Below are 21,115 nucleotides of genomic sequence, written 5' to 3' on the forward strand. Positions count from 1 at the left end.
AATAATAATAACTTTACTTAAAATCATACATTGAAATCATACATTAAAAACACTGGCCGTCCATGAGATTATGAGAAAACAAACAATGGAGTATGACTTTATTTGGGTTATGATGTGGTAGGACAGTTGTTATAAGGCCATGGGGCATTTATAAGTTATGCATTTCAAGAATCAAAGGGTATGTGGTTAATTGAAATTACCATTAAATTGAACAACAGGAAATATTCAAGATAGTGGCTTAAAGGCCAAGTTCTTCTAGTTTCAGGGCTAATGAAGAGGATGGTATATTGTAGTGGCATGAAATGGAGGACAATCACAGTCTGAGCTCTGGGAAGATTCTCCACCACAGAGTCTGAAAGGGCAGTCTTATTACCGCATTACCAGACTCCTGCCACCGCCGACAGTCTAATACCATGCCGAAATCAATGGCCAGAGGCACGGCAACAAGCAACGACTCACTGTTACTGTACCTAATCATCAGACATTTTAATTTTGCCGGAGGCTGTGAGACAATAGCCACTTCATGATGTGATAGGAGGGATAATGCAGTGCACATTCACACAACAGAGGCTATTACTGAATCCCTCTGCTATGTGGATGGATGATATGATAATTCGGTGGCCAGAAGTCTCAAGAGCCTGTAATATTTTCAATGTAAGCTTTGGAGGACAAGATGATAAATCTTCAGCTAAATGAGGTGGAACGAAATATAATTAAAATAGTGTTCCCCCAGACAACATGTTTAAAGGGCACAGCAGCCGGACTTCACTTAATACCATACTTTAATATGGCCAGAACCTGGACTTTATCTTCATTCATTTCCATTTCAATCAGGTGGGGGATAAACTTTGAGCAAGAGTGTTAAAGAATACACTCCAATACTTCATTATCACAAGTTACATAGGCTACTACAAGACATGTCTAAATTGGACAGGCCCAGAACTCTTGCGGGATGACTAAGAAGCCAGTCGGCATTTTCAGCAACGCTAACAAAGGAAGTGGAAATTATGTTGTGAGCTCAGACAACTCTTTGACCTAACCCTGAACCTGCATGGCACGGTAGCCCGGAGTTACACCACCAAACACAAACTCCAGTTCTCTGTGTGCCATGCTGTCTATTCACCTCCCAAATGGTACCATTCACCCGCTATGCTGAAAAACAAGTGAAGTGGACAGCGGAGGAAAAGTCACCACTCGAAAAGGAGGTTGGCGTGGCTTTGCTCTGTGGATCCAGAACTGTCATTGGCGCTGTGTCATGATGATTCAGATGGGAGAAGACTGCAGAGCTATCAAGTGTGCTCACTACCATCCAACCCCCATTGCATTACAAAACAACTCCCAGCTTTAATAGGCGCTATTCGGAACATTAAACAATGCTCTGGGGAAGCAACGGCTCTCTATGGCCTTAGATGTTAAAACTAGGAGTCTGTGTTACATGGAACGTCTGTGTTTTACTCTCCTTATCTCAGAAATGCAGCACATTGTTAGCATTTCAAAGCTAAGGTCTGAGTGTATTACCATCAGGTATGGCTGCCATGCGTCCGCATGTACGTTTATTTCATCTACAAAAGCTGACATGCCAAGACCAAGGATCATCAAATTAGACCTAAACAGGCCCTTCTCTCTCTGCTGTAAACACTCAGGTTCCTATTAAAGTCATGAAATGTTCACACACACCTACATTATATATACAAAAGTATGTGGACACCCCTTCAAATTAATGGATTCGGCTACTTCAAGCACACCATTGCTGACAGGTATATAAAATCGAGCACACAGCTATACAATCTCCATTGACAAACCTTGGCAGTAGAATGGCCTTACTGAAGAGCTCAGTGACTTTCAACGTGGCACCGTCATAGGATGCCACCTTTCCAACAAGTCAGTTCGTCAAATTTCTGCCCTGCTAGAGCTGCCCCGGTCAACTGTAAGTCCTGTTATTGTGAAGTGGAAACGTCTAGGAGCACCAGCGGCTCAGCTGCGAAGTGGCAGGCCACACAAGCTCACAGAACGGGACCGCCGGGTGCTGAAGCGCGTAGCATGTAAAAATAATCTGTCCTTGGTTGCAAAACTCACTACCGAGTTCCAAACTGCCTCTGGAAGCAAAGTCAGCACAAAAACTGTTCGTCGGGAGCTTCATGAAATGGGTTTCCATGGCCGAGCAGCCGTACACAAGCCTAAGATCACCATGTGCAATGCCAAGTGTCGGCTGGGAGTGGTGTAAAGCTCGCCACCATTGGACTCTGGAGCAGTGGAAATGCGTTCTCTGGAGTGATGAATCACGCTTCACCATCTAGCAGTCTGACTGACGAATCTGGGTTTGGTGGATGCCAGGAGAACGCTACCTTCCCCAATTCATAGTGCCGACTGTAAAGTTTAGTGGAGGAGGAATAATGGTCTGGGGCTGTTTTTCATGGTTCGGACTAGGCCCCTTAGTTTCAGTGAAGGGAAATCTTAACGCTACACATACAATGATGATTCTGTGCTTCCAACTTTGTGGCAACAATTTGGGGAAGGCCTTGTTACAGTAAGGTCCATACAGAAATGGTTTGTCGAGATCGGTGTGGAAGAACTTGACTGCCCTCCACAGAGCCCTGACCTCAACCCCATCGAACACCTTTGGTATGAATTGGAATGCAGACTGCGAGCCAGGCCTAATCACCCAACATCAGTGCCCAACCTCACTAATGCTCTTGTGGCTGAATGGAAGCAAGTCCCCGCAGCAATGTTCCAACATCTAGTGGAAAGCCTTCCCAGAAGAGTGGAGGCTTTTACAGCAGCAAAGGGGGGACCAACTCCATATTAATGCCCATGATTTTGGAATGAGATGTTCGATGAGCAGGTGTCCACATACTTTTGGTCATTTAGTGTATGTCTCTTCTGAGATAGTTCCAAATGAAACCAATCGGACATTGTTACATATTACCTGTACACGTCCTGGAAAAACCTTGTATCTATTTTTTTTTTACAAAAATAATATATATATATAAACTAAATTAGTAAAAGTAGTCCTTCTCAGCCATGTTCTGTGACGTTTTCATGACTCTAGGACTAAAATAAGTCACTCAAAATGCGATGTGAACTTCCATTAATATATGGCAATAGATCTGAAAAAACAACAACGTATTACTCAATTCCTGAAAAGGTTACTTGGAAGGTTTTTTCAAGACACCAACTACCGTTCACTTGACATTTCAAAACATGACTGAACAGTCATTATTAAGCAGACACTCTTATCTGGAGTGAATGACAGTGAACACAGTCAATAAATGATGTGGCCGCTGCAGCGATTTAACATGCAACCTTGTTGTTGTTGTTGACTTACTGTGGTCTGGAGGCTTCTGCCTGGTCTGTCTGCAGTTTCTCTCCTCCCTCCACCTCCATGGTGCAGTACACAATCCTGTTAGGAGCCACCGACTTCAGGCCCTGCACTTCCACTATCACTATCTGCAAACAGCAACAGAGAGAGGACATGGTCAGCTCCACACTACTGCAGATAAAAAGGGCAGCATTAGACGTGGAGTCAATGGGTCGTGTAAATCCAGTCGAGGCACTATCACAGAATCCCAACCTGCAGCCACAGAGGGGACACTCACATGCATGTAGGAACACACACACACACACACACACTAAGGAACATCAAAGAGCAGATACGTTTTGTTTATTTTGTCTGGCCCCTTAGTAGACACAATAACCCTCAAGCTGAACCCAGAATAGATAAAACATGTCCCCTGTAGCTCAGTTGGTAGAGCATGGCGCTTGCAACGCCAGGGTTGTGGGTTCGTTTCCCACGGGGGGCCAGTATGAAAAATGTATGCACTAACTGTAAGTCGCTCTGGATAAGAGCGTCTGCTAAATGACAAAAATGTAAATGTAATAAAACTACTAACAGACTAATGTAAATATACGTCAAATACACATTGATCTTTCTTTCACAAATCAACCAGAATAATCAACACATCAATTATCTTGACTGTGAGTAAGCGACCTGAGTGTACTGCTAAACATCTACTGGGCATGATTACAAGATGAAATCACCACGCACACCTCCAGTGTGAAGGAGAGGACCACGTCGGACTTGGAGAGGAATTCTGTCTCGTCGCCCATGTCCAGGAAGGAGTTGTTCATGGAGGAGCGTTTTAGCTTCTGTTTGAAGTCGGGGCCTCCCTTGGACACCGGTAGGCTCTCCAGGTTAGCCATGAGCAGGTTGACAGACGAGCGCAGCTCCTCGATGTACATGGCCTCCATGTCTTTGGACACAAACTTGGGGTACTTCCTCTCCTGAGAGGGAGTCAGTGTTAGAGGAAGAGTTGTGCATCCATTGTTGTAGCAGTTTGTAACTACAGTGATCACAAGATGTTCTTTTAAGTATTCTGAAACAGTTGTCAACAATCACCGGCCCAGTGAGCTACACGGTGTCCATCCAGCTTTAACAAAGCTGATTTAACTAATGAATGTGTAGTTGACTAGTTGATTCAGGTGTGAAAGTACTTGGCTGAAGAAAAAAAATATATCTGGACACCTGGTAGCCCTCCATGACCAGAGCTGATGACCACTGTTCTTGGCTTACATAGCATTGTTAGTTTGAGGGCTGTAGGTATAGGACTTACCCTGGCTATACTCTCTGCAAGCTGTAGTCTTCCATCCAGCTCCCGGCGGATCTGGGCTGCCTGCTCGTCCACATTGTCCAGCTAAAAACCACAGATCAGGAAGGAGAGTGTTAATCAACCAATCAAGAGTTGAGGACTAGGAAAGAGAGTGTAAATTAACCAATCAAGAGCTGAGGATCAATCAACAGGTTGATCAAGAATGTAAGACAATAAATGAAAAGATATGGGGTGTTTACCAAATAATGTTATTTATTTTGGCAAAAAAATGTATAGCTCTAAGCAGACATGATAGGATTTCCTTTTGTGGACTGACAAAAATGTGCATGCACTATGCAGTTTCCCAAGAGCACATTCATTGATATTCTAAGGCAAACAGGGAGTCTTTTTCTCTAGAGAGGGGGGAATGGCTGGCACAGACACACAGAAATATGTGCAACTGGAGCATTCGCTGGCCAGGATTTTCCATACCCACTCACAAACACACATACAGACATACAAAGCCATTACACACACACAAACATACAAACACACACACCACAATGCTGTTTACACTCGATAAGTCTAAACTCCGAACCCTAATGTGATTTTAAAGAGTGGCACAACTGATTCAAACTTAACAAGTGACGTTTTTAAGGTGCACTCCAGCGGTCATTTCATGTACTTATTCCAGGAAAAATCTGTGTGGGATCAGAAAGGTCGAGTTTGATCGAACCAGAGAAACACACATAGTCAATCTCCACCTGTTGGTGAGGCAATGTCATCTCATTTGATAAAATGTTATAAGTGATATTCCATGGAACATCCTTGGTATAAATGCTTTCCATCATGTTGCTGTGTGTACTGACTGAATCAGCTGGTTTGGTCAGGGCGTGAGGATCTATGTTAGTATTTCTATGTTTAGGATCTAGATGTGTATTTCTAGGTTGGGCCGGGTGTGATTCCCAATCAGAGGCAGCTGGCGCTCGTTGTCTCTGATTGGGGATCATACTTAAGTAGCCTGTTTGCCTACCTTAGTTGTGGGATCTTGTTCCGGATAGGCTTGTATGTGTATAGCCTGAGGACTTCACTTTACGTTGTTTCTTGTTTTGTTTGTATTGTTTATTTGGGTGAATAAACATGTACGCATATCACGCTGCACCTTAGTCTGACCCGTCTCTCAACGATCGTGACATATTCATGTAACTTTAGTTGTTCAAGTCGCTTGAAAGGCATGAGCTCTGCTTTGTTTTTTTGCGTAGGTTGTACCCACTTCATCAGTCTCTCATTCACAATTTGACAAGCACTTGATAATGTCCCGAATTTCCCAGCGGCATCCCCTTTGTGTGGCCGTAATGCACCCTAAAAAAATCCATGCATTTTGCGGTCAGTGGCCATTGTACCCTTGGGCTAAATATAACAATTATAAGTCCCTTCTCCCTGAGTGCTGCGTGCTCCGAAGCACCTCTCACTCACATGGCTCTCTATCATGTGATCTGATCTTTCTCACAGGCTACAAGTGAAGACAGACACATCGGGGACGCAACTACGCGCATCCTTATCCCATTCCAAGGTGCATATTGAAGATATTGGAAAGAAGAACTGTCCACATTTACTTTTCGTCAGCCAACAAGATCAGTAAGCCTAACGAACAGCAAAAGCACTAGCCTATGTCAATCTACTATCCCCCATAGCACAAAAGTTGACCTATTCTGTGCGAGAAATAAATATTCCAAACATAGTCTGGGACAGTTGTGGGATGCGATAGATCCAAAATTAATACAACCACTAGCATCAAAAAAACTTTTTTTACGCAACGAGGTTGACGCAACAGATCAGAATGTTTAGCTTAAAATGTTAATAAACTATTAGGCAATTTTTCACATTATAAGCCAGTTAGGCTCTACACCCCTTGTAAAGTGGATCAATGTGCTTAATTTTAAGAAGTTATTTGGCCACTTTAGTTGTGATGCAAACCTTATCAAAATATATAGGCCTATGGGCTAGGCTACATGAGGTGTGCGACTAAGATTTTAAAAAGTCGCAAAAAAAGGTACGTATTGTTTCTTGCCTTATGCTGGGCATCATTCACAAGTGATAATATATCATTCACAAGTGATAGGCTAATATTGTCACCCATCAGACTATTCTTGATTTAATCTTGTCTTTACATATACTAAATAATATATGTGTGGAATTTATTTTGATTTAGAATGGACCATTATCATGTACCTGTCTCGAAACAGGGGCAGGGGAAAAAATACATGTAATCTATGCACTTAAATAGCGAATGGAGGACGCGTTTCCCGTGATTCATTTTCATGCCAGCCAGGTAGGCTATACTCCTGTTGTAGATAAGCAATGTGCTTAATATTAGGAAAGTTGAGAAATAAATATAGTAGGCCTAGCCTATAGAAAGCTGATGGGATCCTCCTCTTTTTTTTTATAGAGGCCGTCACTCTGTTTTCTCGCGCAATTGCATTACCTATAAAAAATGTTGCGCAACATGAGCTCCTGGGCTCTCATGAAGTGTTTGATTAGATTTTCAATTACATTTGCCTTGATGTCAGAGTGATTAGAGGGACAATAGAGTGCTGAGTACCAGGCAGTTAGCAAGTTTGGTAGGCTACTAAAGACCATCAGCAGCATCAGAGCTTGGAGAAGCCTAATTACCGTGACTAAGCGGTCACGTGGAATTTGACTGCCTTCATGACTCGTGACTGCTGGTGTGGCGGTAAAACGGTCACCGCAAGAGCCCTAGCCATGACTACATGGAACTCTCTGCCACGCCAGGTCACTCAAGCTAGCAATAAAACCAGTTGTAAAAAACAGATAAAACAACACCTTACTGCACAAAGGGAACTGTGAAGAGACAGCTATTTTATATATATATTGTATTGTAATTTGCACTGTACAGTGTATTAGACCTAGATATTGTGTATATGTAGTGATATGTTGGCTATGTGTGATGTTTTAAATTGATGTACAGTTGAAGTCGGAAGTTTACATACACCTTAGCCAAATACATTTAAACTCAGTTTTTCACAATTCCTGACATTTAATCGTAGTAAAAAGTCCCTGTCTTAGGTCAGTTAGGATCACCACTTTATTTTAAGAATGTGAAATGTCAGAATAATAATAGAGAAAATTATTTCTTTCAGCTTTTATTTCTTTCATCACATTCCCAGTGGGTCAGAAGTTTACATACACTCAATTCATATTTGGTAGCATTGACTTTAAATTGTTTAACTTGGATCAAACGTTTCGGGTAGCCTTCCACAAGCTTCCCAAAATAAGTTGGGTGAATTTTGGCCCATTCCTCCTGAAAGAGTTGGTTTAACTGAATCCGTTTTGTAGACCTCCTTGCTCGCACACGCTTTTTCAGTTCTGCACACACATTTTCTATAGGATTGAGGTCAGGGCTTTGTGATGGCCACTCCAATACCTTGACTTTGTTGTCCTTAAGCCATTTTGCTACAACTTTGGAAGTATGCTTGGGGTCATTGTCCATTTTGAAGACCCATTTGAGATCAAGCTTTAACTTCCTGACTGATGTCTTGAGATGTTGCTTCAATATATCCACATAATTTTCCTTCCTCATGATGCCATATATTTTGTGAAGTACACCAGTCCCTCCTGCAGCAAAGCACCCCCACAGCATGATGCTGCCACCCCCCTGCTTCACGGTTGGCATGGTGTTCTTCGGCTTGCAAGCAACCCCCTTTTTCCTCCAAATATAACGATGGTCATTATGGCCGAACAGTTCTATTTTTGTTTCATCAGACCAGAGGAAATTTCTCCAAAAAGTACGATCTTTGTCCCCATGTGCAGTTGCAAACCGTAGTCTGGCTTTTTTATGGCAGTTTTGGAGCAGTGGCTTCTTCCCTGCTGAGCGGCCTTTCAGGTTATGTCGATAAGGACTCATTTTACTGTGGATATAGATACATTTGTACCTGTTTCCTCCAGCATCTTCACAAGGTCCTTTGCTGTTGTTCTGGGATTGATTTGCACTTTTCGCACCAAAGTACGTTCATCTCTAGGAGACAGAACGCGTCTCCTTCCTGAGAGGTATGATGGCTAAGTGGTCCCTTGGTGTTTATACTTGCGTACTATTGTTTGTACAGATGAACGTGGTACCTTCAGACATTTGGGAATTGCTCCCAAGGATGAACCAGACTTGTGGAGGTCTAAAATTGTTTTTCGGAGGTCTTGACTGATTTCTTTTGATTTTCCCATGATGTCAAGCAAAGAGGCACTGAGTTTGAAGGTAGGCCTTGAAATACATCCACAGGTACACCTCCAATTGACTCAAATGATGTCAATTAGCCTATCAGAAGCTTCTAAAGCCATGACATCTTTTTCTGGAATTTCCCAAGCTGTTTAAAGCCACCGTCAACTTAGTGTATGTAAACTTCTGACCCACTGGAATTGTGATACAGTGAATTATAAGTGAAATAATCTTTCTGTAAACAATTGTTGGAAAAATTACTTGTGTCATGCACAAAGTAGATGTCCTATCTGACTTGCCAAAACTATAGTTTGTTAACAAGAAATGTGTGGAGTGGTTGAAAAACAAGTTTTAATGACTCCAACCTAAGTGTATATAAACTTCCAACTTCAACTGTATGCTGCGAAGAGACGGAATCTAAAACAAAAATCCAGAAAATCACATTGTATGATTTTTAAGAAATTAATTTGCATTTTATTGCATGACATAAGTATTTGATCACCTACCAACCAGTAAGAATTCCGGCTATCACAGACCTGTTAGTTTTTCTTTAAGAAGCCCTCCTGTTCTCCACTCATTACCTGTATTAACTGCACCTGTTTGAACTCGTTACCTGTATAAAAGACACCTGTCCACACACTCAATCAAACAGACTCCAACCTCTCCACAATGGCCAAGACCAGAGAGCTGTGTAAGGACATCAGGGATACAATTGTAGACCTGCACAAGGCTGGGATGGGCTACAGGACAATAGGCAAGCAGCTTGGTGAGAAGGGAACAACTGTTGGCGCAATTATTAGAAAATGGAAGAAGTTCAAGATGACGGTCAATCACCCACGGTCTGGGGCTCCAAGCAAGATCTCAATGATCATGAGGAAGGTGAGGGATCAGCCCAGAACTACACGGCAGGACCTGGTCAATGACCTGAAGAGAGCTGGGACCACAGTCTCAAAGAAAACCATTAGTAACACACTACGCCGTCATGGATTAAAATCCTGCAGCGCACGCAAGGTCCCCCTGCTCAAGCCAGCGCATTTCCAGGCCCGTCTGAAGTTTGCCAATGACCATCTGGATGATCCAGAGGAGGAATGGGAGAAGGTCATGTGGTCTGATGAGACAAAAATAGAGCTTTTTGGTCTAAACTCCACTCGCCGTGTTTGGAGGAAGAAGAAGGATGAGTACAACCCCAAGAACACCATCCCAACCGTGAAGCATGGAGGTGGAAACATCATTCTTTGGGGATGCTTTTCTGCAAAGGGGACAGGACGACTGCACCATATTGAGGGGAGGATGGATGGGGCCATGTATCGCGAGATCTTGGCCAACAACCTCCTTCCCTCAGTAAGAGCATTGAAGATGGGTCGTGGCTGGGTCTTCCAGCATGACAACGACCCAAAACACACAGCCAGGGCAACTAAGGAGTGGCTCCGTAAGAAGCATCTCAAGGTCCTGGAGTGGCCTAGCCAGTCTCCAGACCTGAACCAAATAGAAAATCTTTGGAGGGAGCTGAAAGTCCGTATTGCCCAGCGACAGCCCCGAAACCTGAAGGATCTGGAGAAGGTCTGTATGGAGGAGTGGGCCAAAATCTCTGCTGCAGTGTGTGCAAACCTGGTCAAGACCTACAGGAAATGTATAATAATATAATATGCCATTTAGCAGACGCTTTTATCCAAAGCGACTTACAGTCATGTGTGCATACATTTTTACGTATGGGTGGTTCCGGGGATCGAACCCACTATCCTGGCGTTACAAGCGCCATGCTCTACCAATTGAGCTACAGAGGACGTATGATCTCTGTAATTGCAAACAAAGGTTTCTGTACCAAATATTAAGTTCTGCTTTTCTGATGTATCAAATACTTATGTCATGCAATAAACTGCAAATTAATTACTTAAAAATCATACAATGTGATTTTCTGGATTTTTGTTTTAGATTCCGTCTCTCACAGTTGAAGTGTACCTATGATAATTAATAACATACATCTACATGCTTTGTAAGTAGGAAAACCAGCAAAATCGGCAGTGTATCAAATACTTGTTCTCCCCACTGTATGTAAACTTCCGACTTCAACTTTATTTCAGTCCTTGATAATGTTCTGTACTATGTATTATGTCATGTTTCATGTGGACCCCAGGAAGAGTAGCTGATGCTTTTGCCGCGGCTAATGGGGTCCTAATGAATACCAACAATTTAGCTGATCTTTATTTTATTTTTATCAATTTCTCATCTTAAACTTCAAAGGTGGAATTGTACCTCAGAATAACATACCATAATCTGAGGACTCATTAGCAAGTACAGTATATTAGCTAGTATTAGCCATTGGCTGAAAATGTATTAGTAATAATTACATACAGTGGGGAAAAAAAGTATTTAGTCAGCCACCAATTGTGCAAGTTCTCCCACTTAAAAAGATGAGAGAGGCCTGTAATTTTCATCATAGGTACACGTCAACTATGACAGACAAAATGAGAAAAAAAAATCCAGAAAATCACATTGTAGGATTTTTCATGAATTTATTTCCAAATTATGGTGGAAAATAAGTATTTGGTCAATAACAAAAGTTTCTCAATACTTTGTTATATACCCTTTGTTGGCAATGACACAGGTCAAACGTTTTCTGTAAGTCTTCACAAGGTTTTCACACACTGTTGCTGGTATTTTGGCCCATTCCTCCATGCAGATCTCCTCTAGTGCAGTGATGTTTTGGGGCTGTCGCTGGGCAACACGGACTTTCAACTCCCTCCAAAGATTTTCTATGGGGTTGAGATCTGGAGACTGGCTAGGCCACTCCAGGACCTTGAAATGCTTCTTACGAAGCCACTCCTTCGTTGCCCGGGCGGTGTGTTTGGGATCATTGTCATGCTGAAAGACCCAGCCACGTTTCATCTTCAATGCCCTTGCTGATGGAAGGAGGTTTTCACTCAAAATCTCACGATACATGGCCCCATTCATTCTTTCCTTTACACGGATCAGTCGTCCTGGTCCCTTTGCAGGAAAACAGCCCCAAAGCATGATGTTTCCACCCCCATGCTTCACAGTAGGTATGGTGCTCTTTGGATGCAACTCAGCATTCTTTGTCCTCCAAACACGACGAGTTGAGTTTTTACCAAAAAGTAATATTTTGGTTTCATCTGACCATATAACATTCTCCCAATCCTCTTCTGGATCATCCAAATGCACTCTAGCAAACTTCAGACGGGCCTGGACATGTACTGGCTTAAGCAGGGGGACACGTCTGGCACTGCAGGATTTCAGTCCCTGGCGGTGTAGTGTGTTACTGATGGTAGGCTTTGTTACTTTGGTCCCAGCTCTCTGCAGGTCATTCACTAGGTCCCCCCATGTGGTTCTGGGATTTTTGCTCACCGTTCTTGTGATCATTTTGACCCCACGGGGTGAGATCTTGCGTGGAGCCCCACATCGAGGGAGATTATCAGTGGTCTTGTATGTCTTCCATTTCCTAATAATTGCTCCCACAGTTGTTTTCTTCAAACCAAGCTGCTTACCTATTGCAGATTCAGTCTTCCCAGCCTGGTGCAGGTCTACAATTGTGTTTCTGGTGTCCTTTGACAGCTCTTTGGTCTTGGCCATAGTGGAGTTTGGAGTGTGACTGTTTGAGGTTGTGGACAGGTGTCTTTTATACTGATAACAAGTTCAAACAGGTGCCATTAATACAGGTAACGAGTGGAGGACAGAGGAGCCTCTTAAAGAAGAAGTTACAGGTCTGTGAGAGCCAGAAATCTTGCTTGTTTGTAGGTGACCAAATACTTATTTTCCACTATAATTTGCAAATAAATTCATAAAAAATCCTACAATGTGATTTTCTGGAATTTTTTTTCTCAATTTGTCTGTCATAGTTGACATGTACCTATGATGAAAATTACAGGCCTCTCTCATCTTTTTAAGTGGGAGACCTTGCACAATTGGTGGCTGACTAAATACTTTTTTTCCCCACTGTAATCTATATCCATGCCTGATATGTAATTAGACAAATAAAACAGATAATCAACAGTTCTCATTGATAACTTATGGCTAATTAGTAAATAAGGCAGTGTATTTTCATTCCATACAGGAAATGTAAGCGTCACAATAACTTGTCATGTGCAGTGACACAGCATAAACATGGCTTAATTACGAAAACATCATATTGTTTGCAACCAATGAAATGCAATTTGCCCATTCATCTGAAAGGAATTCTCTAATTAGTAGCTTCAGATGTAAAACTCAGCCATACATAATGACATTAATTTACAAGTACTAGTCTTGACACAAAACAGCCAAAATATCCTATAATTTCAACAGCCACCCATTAAGAAGGCATACAAATGAGAAGGATATATGGCCACTGTCTGTCAATAACCTTCAGCATGAAAAACTTGCTCTTCCAATTCATATATTGCTACATGTTGCTGCTTGCATCGGTCAATTCCAACAAAACAAGAAACATCAGTCAGAAAGGGAAGATTTAAAGCAGTCATTTCCATTTCGGCTGCATGCCTAAACCCTCGGTCTACAGGGGTAGGGATGGCTGTGAATAACGGTTGACTAAATAACGCAGGCATTGGGGCACACAGTTTAAATCCATCATGGTAACTGAGGCCCCTGGGGTTGCAAGAAATAATTACGGAAAAGATCACTTAAAGTGAATTACAGCCGTAGTACAACAATAACCAGTTTCACTGCAGTGCTGTAGGCTCCGTTCACACCTGGTTCCTGAGTTCATGACCAGTAAGTCAATAAACAACAGGTTCCATTGACCAAATTTGTTGGAGCTTGTGGTTTAACAATGTTACAATTTTGTCCCGTGTGAGGTCACACTTCCTCTAAAACACAGGTGTAATGTAATTACAGGTGTTGTAGTGCCAACACGTTCCCACTGTTTCTCTCTTTCTTTACAAATCCACATAGGGCTGACTTAAGTGGTGTTGTATCCATTTTAAAACTAGGTTAAATTTGGAGGCTTACCTACCTCTTCACTGTCGTCACCTCATTGTGTTTTCAGCTTGGAGAGTTCCAATTTTCTCTTTGGTTTTTGCGTTTCCGTCAGCACTCCTATCTGACAGAACCTCATTGACAGCCTTAAACTACCTATTCAATTTTTCTTTACATTTTTGTATTTAAACGTTAGATATGGTCCTGCGTATGACCGCTAAGGGACAATGCAGTTCAATCTACCGCAGTCCTGGCTACCTACCAGACAGCGCTCACCTTACTGCTGTCCCCCACCCACTCAGCAATGATGAAATTAATGCTGTTTTAGGTTCTCTGTACTGTGCTTCTCCTCCATGTTCTCAGTTGTCATACATGGGACTTCATGTCCCACTTCTCATCAATGTGATGGCTCGTTGCAGTGATTTATGGCAGAATGTTCATAGAAGTCCAACAATCTGTTGTTAATGCCACGTATGGTGTTTGAGAGCTCACGCTTCAACTTGCAGAGCAATCATTGTACAATTTCTCCATCAGGGCCGTCACGGCTTTTGGACATGACATCTTGTAGTCTGGTTCTAGATAAGCCATTATAGTATTGAAGCCAACATTCTCTACCATTGACAATGGGTGCATATCAACTGCAATCATGTCTGTCATCAGCACTGTGATATTCTCACTCCCTCTGTTATCGCACTGCTGCCAGCAACGGTTTTGGTCACACGGTGCCTCGCTTTTAGCATTGCACATGTACTGCCACTGTAGCTCAATTCCACCTCGGAAAGTTAGCATTTCATCACCTTCTCATTTAGCTTCTCAAAGTATTGCCATATAGGACTCCACTGCTGCCAATTCCATGTCTCACTCTCTGCTGTTTTTCCAACTGTTAACGACGATGACATGTGGAGAACTTTATATCCATGGCAAATAATTTGAAATATGCATATTTCCCACTACTTACAGCATTGTTGCATTAGGTATTTGTATGATGATGATCAGGACCTGTTAGTGGTAGTTTTGTGATAACTGCACTGTGATTTTATGTTTTCGGTTAGGGATTGTTTGTAAACGTCAATGATCCCAAATCCATTTAAACCCCTACTCTAAGCAAACAACAGCGGACTGCATCACTGCCGGACTTCTGCGACTTCGGACCATGGTAACACTTCTCCCCGCGACATCAGTCCTTGCCCTAAACAGGTAACCCTCATTGAGTCTTGTATTAATCCACGAGGCATAGACCAAATGTCACAGTTCTAAGCAATCTTGTATCTATACCATTTCAAGCCAACCCCATGGCTATTTCATATAGAGGGTTACCTACTGATCATAGAATGTTTGTGTTAGAGACTCTGTCTGATCTGAAATCCCGCAGCTGTGTACTTGGACTAATTCATGTAAATGTCAGAAGTTTGATTTTGAAAATGGATCGTATTGTAATTCTGGCTTCTCAAACTTACTGAAACTTGTTTAAAACTGAATGGATATAATGTTTATAGATCTGACAGAGCTGGCAGAGGTGGGGGTATTCATAAAGAACAACTTGAATGTTGCTTTGAGTATTGCCACCTCTGTCCCCAAGCAATTTGAATGTCTTGTTCTAAAATGTGGGCTTTGGTAATAATGCCCAACTAACGTTAGTGGGAGTTTATTGCCCTCCCACTGCCCTCCCAATTGCTCTTAGCAAATTGTCTGACTTGCTGTCTAGCTATGCTAAATCTGAATTATTGTTATTGGGTGATCTTAACCTGGATGGGTTGATGCCAGTATCAGATAGACTATAAGATATTTGTACTGAGCTACATTTTAGATAAGCATGTCCCATATAAGAGAGTAAGGGTAAAGGACAGATCTAACCCGTGGTTCACGCATGAATTGTCTGAAAAATTTCATGAAAGAAACTTAGCTTGGGCTAAGGCTGGATTGACTGATTCTACCTCTGACTGGCAGTCCTCCAGACAATTGAGAAATAGATGTCTTACTCTGGTTAGAAAAGCAAAGTCAACAAACTTCTTGAATTGTGTATCTGAAAGTGGTGGAAATCTAGCTAAATTCTGGAAAATGCTGAAATCTTTGGAGAAAAAAAACTCCCCCCTCATTGCCCCAGCAGGTTATGACAGCCACATAACAGACTAAAATGACATTTGTGGTGCTTTTAATAACCATTTGTGACCGACTGGCTCGATTCGGTCCTTTGTAGCAAAATTTGAAATGTTGTTTTTTACATTGGATAAAAGTAGAGACTCAGAGCTAGAAAATGGTATATCATACACTGCAGTTGAGGAACAATGGGAAAGTAATTCTGCTTTGAAAGTTGATAAACTTGTAACCCCACTTTTGAGAAATTGGCCCTTGAATGTTTTGGTACACCTACTGAAGAGCTCTTCTTTGTCTACACCCATTCAGCATAGTTCACACCCTCTTAAGCCTTAGCTCCACCCATCTCTTTAAGGATTCACATGTGAGGCCATGTGCCAAACAGAGTGAGTAAGGTAGTGTTGTAAACAACCAAAGATTTCAAGACTAAAAGTGGTGAAAGTAGTAGCAAAAATACACTTTATCTAGTCCTTGGCCTAAATCCTCTGACTTTGGTGCAGGTCATGTTGTTCATCACATTACCGTCTCTGGTAAACACACACTATATCAAGTAAAATCTAAGTTTATTTGTCACATGCACAGGATACAGAAGTTGTAAATGGTACCGTGAAATGGTTACTTGCATATTTGCATAGTAGCAATATCAAAAATAGAAAGTGTCCAGATAAATATTTTATAAATATTTTATAATTATTAGATGATTCTTACTCGGACACACTTGTCTAAATTGATGGGTCATGTGAAAGAAACGCTATAACCACCCCCCAGCCACATCTAGCTAAGTGGATGGGTCACTATTGTCTAGACATGTAAACAGGTTCATGAAATACAATAGATGACCGTAATCAACCCCAGACAACGAACTAGGCTCGTAATGTAAAAAATGTATTTGTATTTACAGATGGCATACAAGTTTGTTATTTAAGTTTGTTGTTTACGTTTAAATGCCTCTCCTGTGAAGTAGTGACGTGTGACATATGCCTAGTTTCCTGAAACGAGTCACATTTTGCCTCAGCTGGCCATCTATTTAAAAGAATGGTTTCTGAAAATACCTCAAGTTCCACTAGAGGGAGTCCTTTATTCACCTATAAACAGATAGCAGAGAATAATGCAGTTCCAGGCATTCACTTTTACATTTTAATTTTACTATTTTATGTCAATTATGTATTAAGTGCCTTGCAAAAAAAGGCATTTAAAAGGTACTTAATCCACAGGAGTTCATGCGCTTGATCCCTTTCTACTGAAACTTTGACCCACATTTTGTATTTAACAATTGCTTCCGGTGCAATCCTTAAGATCTGGAAGGCGGCGCATGTCCTCCCCCTTTAAAAAGGTTGAGATCCTTCTGACCTAGATAACTACTGCCCAATTTCTTGCCTTGCAAAAATATTAGAATCACTGGCAAACTCTCAACTAATAACTTTTTAAACTTCAAATTATATTCTTAATGTGTACCAGTCTGGTTTTAGACCTGGACATAGCACAGTTTCAGCAGCTTGTCTTAAATTATATATTAAATTGCTTAGATCATAGGAATCATTGTGCTGCCATGTTTATAGAGCTATCCAAGGCCTTTGATACTGTCGACCATCCTCTACTCATTCAAAGGTTGTCTGAAATGGGCCTCGACTAGGCATCTTGCAAGTGGTTTGGGAACCATTTGTCAGACTGGGCACAATGTGCGCTTTCTGACGGTGTCAAGTCAAGTTCCCTCAATATTACTAAAGGTGTCCCGCATGGGTCGATTTTGGGACTTGTCCTCTTTACTATTTATATAAATAATATTGGTCTATCTGCAAAAACCTGTGAAATTCATCTGTATGCAGCTGACACTGTTGTGTACGCTATTGCCTCTAAGGCTGATCAGGCTTTATTGGAGCGGCAATCTGATTTTGTTGCCTTGCAGAAAGTCCTTGTTGATTGAACATTTGTACTTAATGCTGGAAAAACTAAATGTATGCTGTTTTCCAATTCTCTTAGGAATATTTCAGAAGGCTTACACATGTATGCATTGGATGGTTCTTTCATCGAGCAGGTTCACACACATAAATATCTGGGCTTTTGGATTGACAATAGTTTGACGTTTAAAAAACATACGGATTAGCTAGTTAAGAAGCTAAGATTCAAAGTAGGCTCATTTTATAGAAATAGATAATGCCTCTCCCTAAACAGCAGGATGCAGATTGTACAGTCAACTTTCCTGCCAGTTCTTGACTATGGTGACACGGAATGCAGCAACCTTTGGATGCCGTCTACCATAGCGCCCTTCGCTTTATCACAGTTTAATACACATCAATCCATCCTGTATTAAAAGGTTGGCTGGTCCTAATTAAAGTCCCGTAGATCACTTCATTACTCCCTTTTTGTTTACAAAGCTCTACTATACAAGCTTCTGACCTACCTAACTTCACTGTTAAAATAAAGAAAATATGAGACACCAAACCCGTTAACAGGGATGGTTAACTCTCGAGGTTCCACTAGTACGTACTGATCTAGTTAAATCCGCCTTCACATTTAGTGCCCCACATTTTTGGAATAGCCTACAAAACTGTACATCTAGACTCTGGTGCCTCTAGGGCAGTCTAGGATTTTAATGTTTAATTCATTTCATGAGAATTGCAACTCTTTGGATTGAATGTAAATAATTGTATTTGTGGTGTTTGAAGCTGTACAGACGTGGTCAAAAGTTTTGAGAATGACACAAATACTAATTTTCACAAAGTCTGCTGCCTCAGTTTTGATGATGGCAATTTGCATATACTCCAGAATGTCATGAAGAGTGATCAGATGAATTGCAATCAATTGCAAAGTCCCTCTTTGCCATGAAAATGAACTTAATCCCCCCAAAACATTTCCACTGCATTTCAGCCCTGCCACAAAAGGACCAGCTGCCATCATGTCAGTGATTCTCTTGTTAACACAGGTGAGAGTGTTGATGAGGACAAGGCTGGAGATCACTCTGTCATGCTGATTGAGTTAGAATAACAGACTGGAAGCTTTAAAAGGAGGGTGGTGCTTGACATCATTGTTCTTCCTCTGTTAACCATGGTTACCTGCAAGGAAACACGTGCCGTCATCATTGCTTTGCACAAAAAGGGCTTCACAGGCAAGGATATTGCTGCTAGTAAGATTGCACCTAAATCAACAATTTTTCGGATCATCAAGAACTTCAAGGAGAGACGTTCAATTGTTGTGAAGAAGGCGTCAGGGTGCCCAAGAAAGTCCAGCAAGAGCCAGGACCGTCTCCTAAAGTTGATTCAGCTGCGGGATCTGGGCACCACCAGTGCAGAGCTTGCTCAGGAATGGCAGCAGGCAGGTGTGAGTGCATCTGCACGCACAGTGAGGCGAAGACTTTTGGAGGATGGCCTGGAGGTAGCAAAGAAGCCACTTCTCTCCAGGAAAAACATCAGGGACAGACTGATATTCTGCAAAAGGTACAGGGATTGGACTGCTGAGGACTGGGGTAAAGTCATTTTCTCTGATGAATCCCCTTTCTGATTGTTTGGGGCATCCGGAAAACACCTTGTCCGGAGAAGACAAGGTGAGCGCTACCATCAGTCCTGTGTCATGCCAACAGTAAAGCATCCTGAGACCATTCATGTGTGGGGTTGCTTCTCAGCCAAGGGAGTGGGCTCACTCACATTTTTGCCTAAGAACACAGCCATGAATAAAGAATGGTACCAACACATCCTCTGAGAGCAACTTCTCCCAACCATCCAAGAACAGGTTGGTGACGACCAATGCCTTTTCCAGCATGATGGAGCACCTTGCCATAAGGCAAAAGTGATAACTAAGTGGCTCAGGGAACAAAACATAGAAATTCTGGGTCCATGGCCAGGAAACTCCCCAGACCTTAATCCCATTGAGAACTTGTGGTTGATCCTCAAGAGGCGGGTGGACAAACAAAAACCCACAAATTCTGACAAACTCCAAGCATTGATTATGCAAGAATGGGCTGCCATCAGTCAGGATGTGGCCCAGAAGTTAATTGACAGCATGCCAGGGCGGATTGCAGAGGTCTTGAAAAAGAAGGGTCAACACTGCAAATATTGACTCTTTGCATAAACGTAATGTAATTGTCAATAAAAAGCCTTTTACACTTATGGAATGGTTGTAATTATACTTCAGTATACCATAGTAACATCTGACAAAAATATCTCATAACACTGAAGCAGCAAACTTTGTGAAGACCAATACTCTGTTGATTCTGTAATTTGTAGTTTATTTTATTTGTATTGATTATTGTGTTGTATTGTTGTCCTCAGGGCATTATTGTAAATGAGACCCTGGTCTCAATGGGTTCCCCTGAATAAATCAAAGTTAAATAAAACATTTATAATACAGATGTTAGATCTTAATTTGACCAGTATTCTCGCAGCAAAATAATCCTGCAGCAGCAGGATTTGAACGTTTAATCCATAATGTTGCTTGATCTGTGGTTAGGCTATTAACTGGCCAAAATAGCCTATATGAAAAAAGTGCAATACTGTTAATATAACCTTGTCTTAGTGCAGATTTTCCGTGAATCTATGTAAATCATGAAGCTCATCTGCATTCCTATGGTGCAGGAATATTCTCAGCAAAAAAGTGATCAAATTAAGATCCTACATCTGTACACACACTTCAGCTTTATTTATTCTTGTTGAATTGCTCCCATTACTTTTCTCCTGTTACACAGCATTTCTAATTTGCATCATTTATATGACAACAAGGCATATGAAGCTATTAATCAAAGCCATCAAACAGGTTTGACGTCGACACATCTAAACTTTTGATCCCTTCTGTCAAGGACTCTGCAGATACTCCACGGAAATTAACAATCCTGGGAACGGTCCTGAGGTCCCGTCTTTAAATCATATTCGGCCGGGGATACCAATCCTGTCTCTGAAGGTACATTCTGAACCCTGAACTCAAAAAGCGGACTGGAGGAAAAGGGAGTTAAGCCAAGGGCTTTGATGGAGGAAGGCTTTGGAGATTACTCTGGGTTTGATTACGTTGGCTGGCTGTATGTCTGGGCAGCTTCCTGGTGCCTGAGAGAGAGACACACACACACACACACACACACACACACACACACAGACACACAGACAGACAGACAGACAGACAGACAGACAGACAGACAGACAGACAGACAGACAGACAGACAGACAGACAGACAGACAGACAGACAGACAGACAGACAGACAGACAGACAGACAGACAGACAGACAGACAGACAGACAGACAGACAGACAGACAGACAGACAGACAGACAGACAGACAGACAGACAGACAGACA

General features: G+C 41.9%; 1 protein-coding gene across 2 annotated transcripts in view; it reads right to left on the bottom strand.

The window, feature by feature from the left end:
• Window positions 1-21,115, bottom strand: part of LOC311134700 (calcium-dependent secretion activator 2-like) — a 239,946-nt gene that overhangs the window by 143,821 nt on the left and 75,010 nt on the right. For both annotated transcript variants that reach the window (XM_084168466.1, XM_084168465.1), the window contains exons 4-6: window positions 4,611-4,691; window positions 4,048-4,281; window positions 3,326-3,447 (exon numbers count right to left, since the gene is read on the bottom strand). In XM_084168466.1, the coding sequence (XP_084024592.1) occupies window positions 3,326-3,447; window positions 4,048-4,281; window positions 4,611-4,691 (437 nt within the window). The remainder of the gene's footprint in view (window positions 1-3,325; window positions 3,448-4,047; window positions 4,282-4,610; window positions 4,692-21,115) is intronic.

This window comes from Coregonus lavaretus (genome assembly GCF_964263955.1).
Source record: "Coregonus lavaretus genome assembly, chromosome: 9".
NCBI lineage: Eukaryota > Metazoa > Chordata > Actinopteri > Salmoniformes > Salmonidae > Coregonus > Coregonus lavaretus.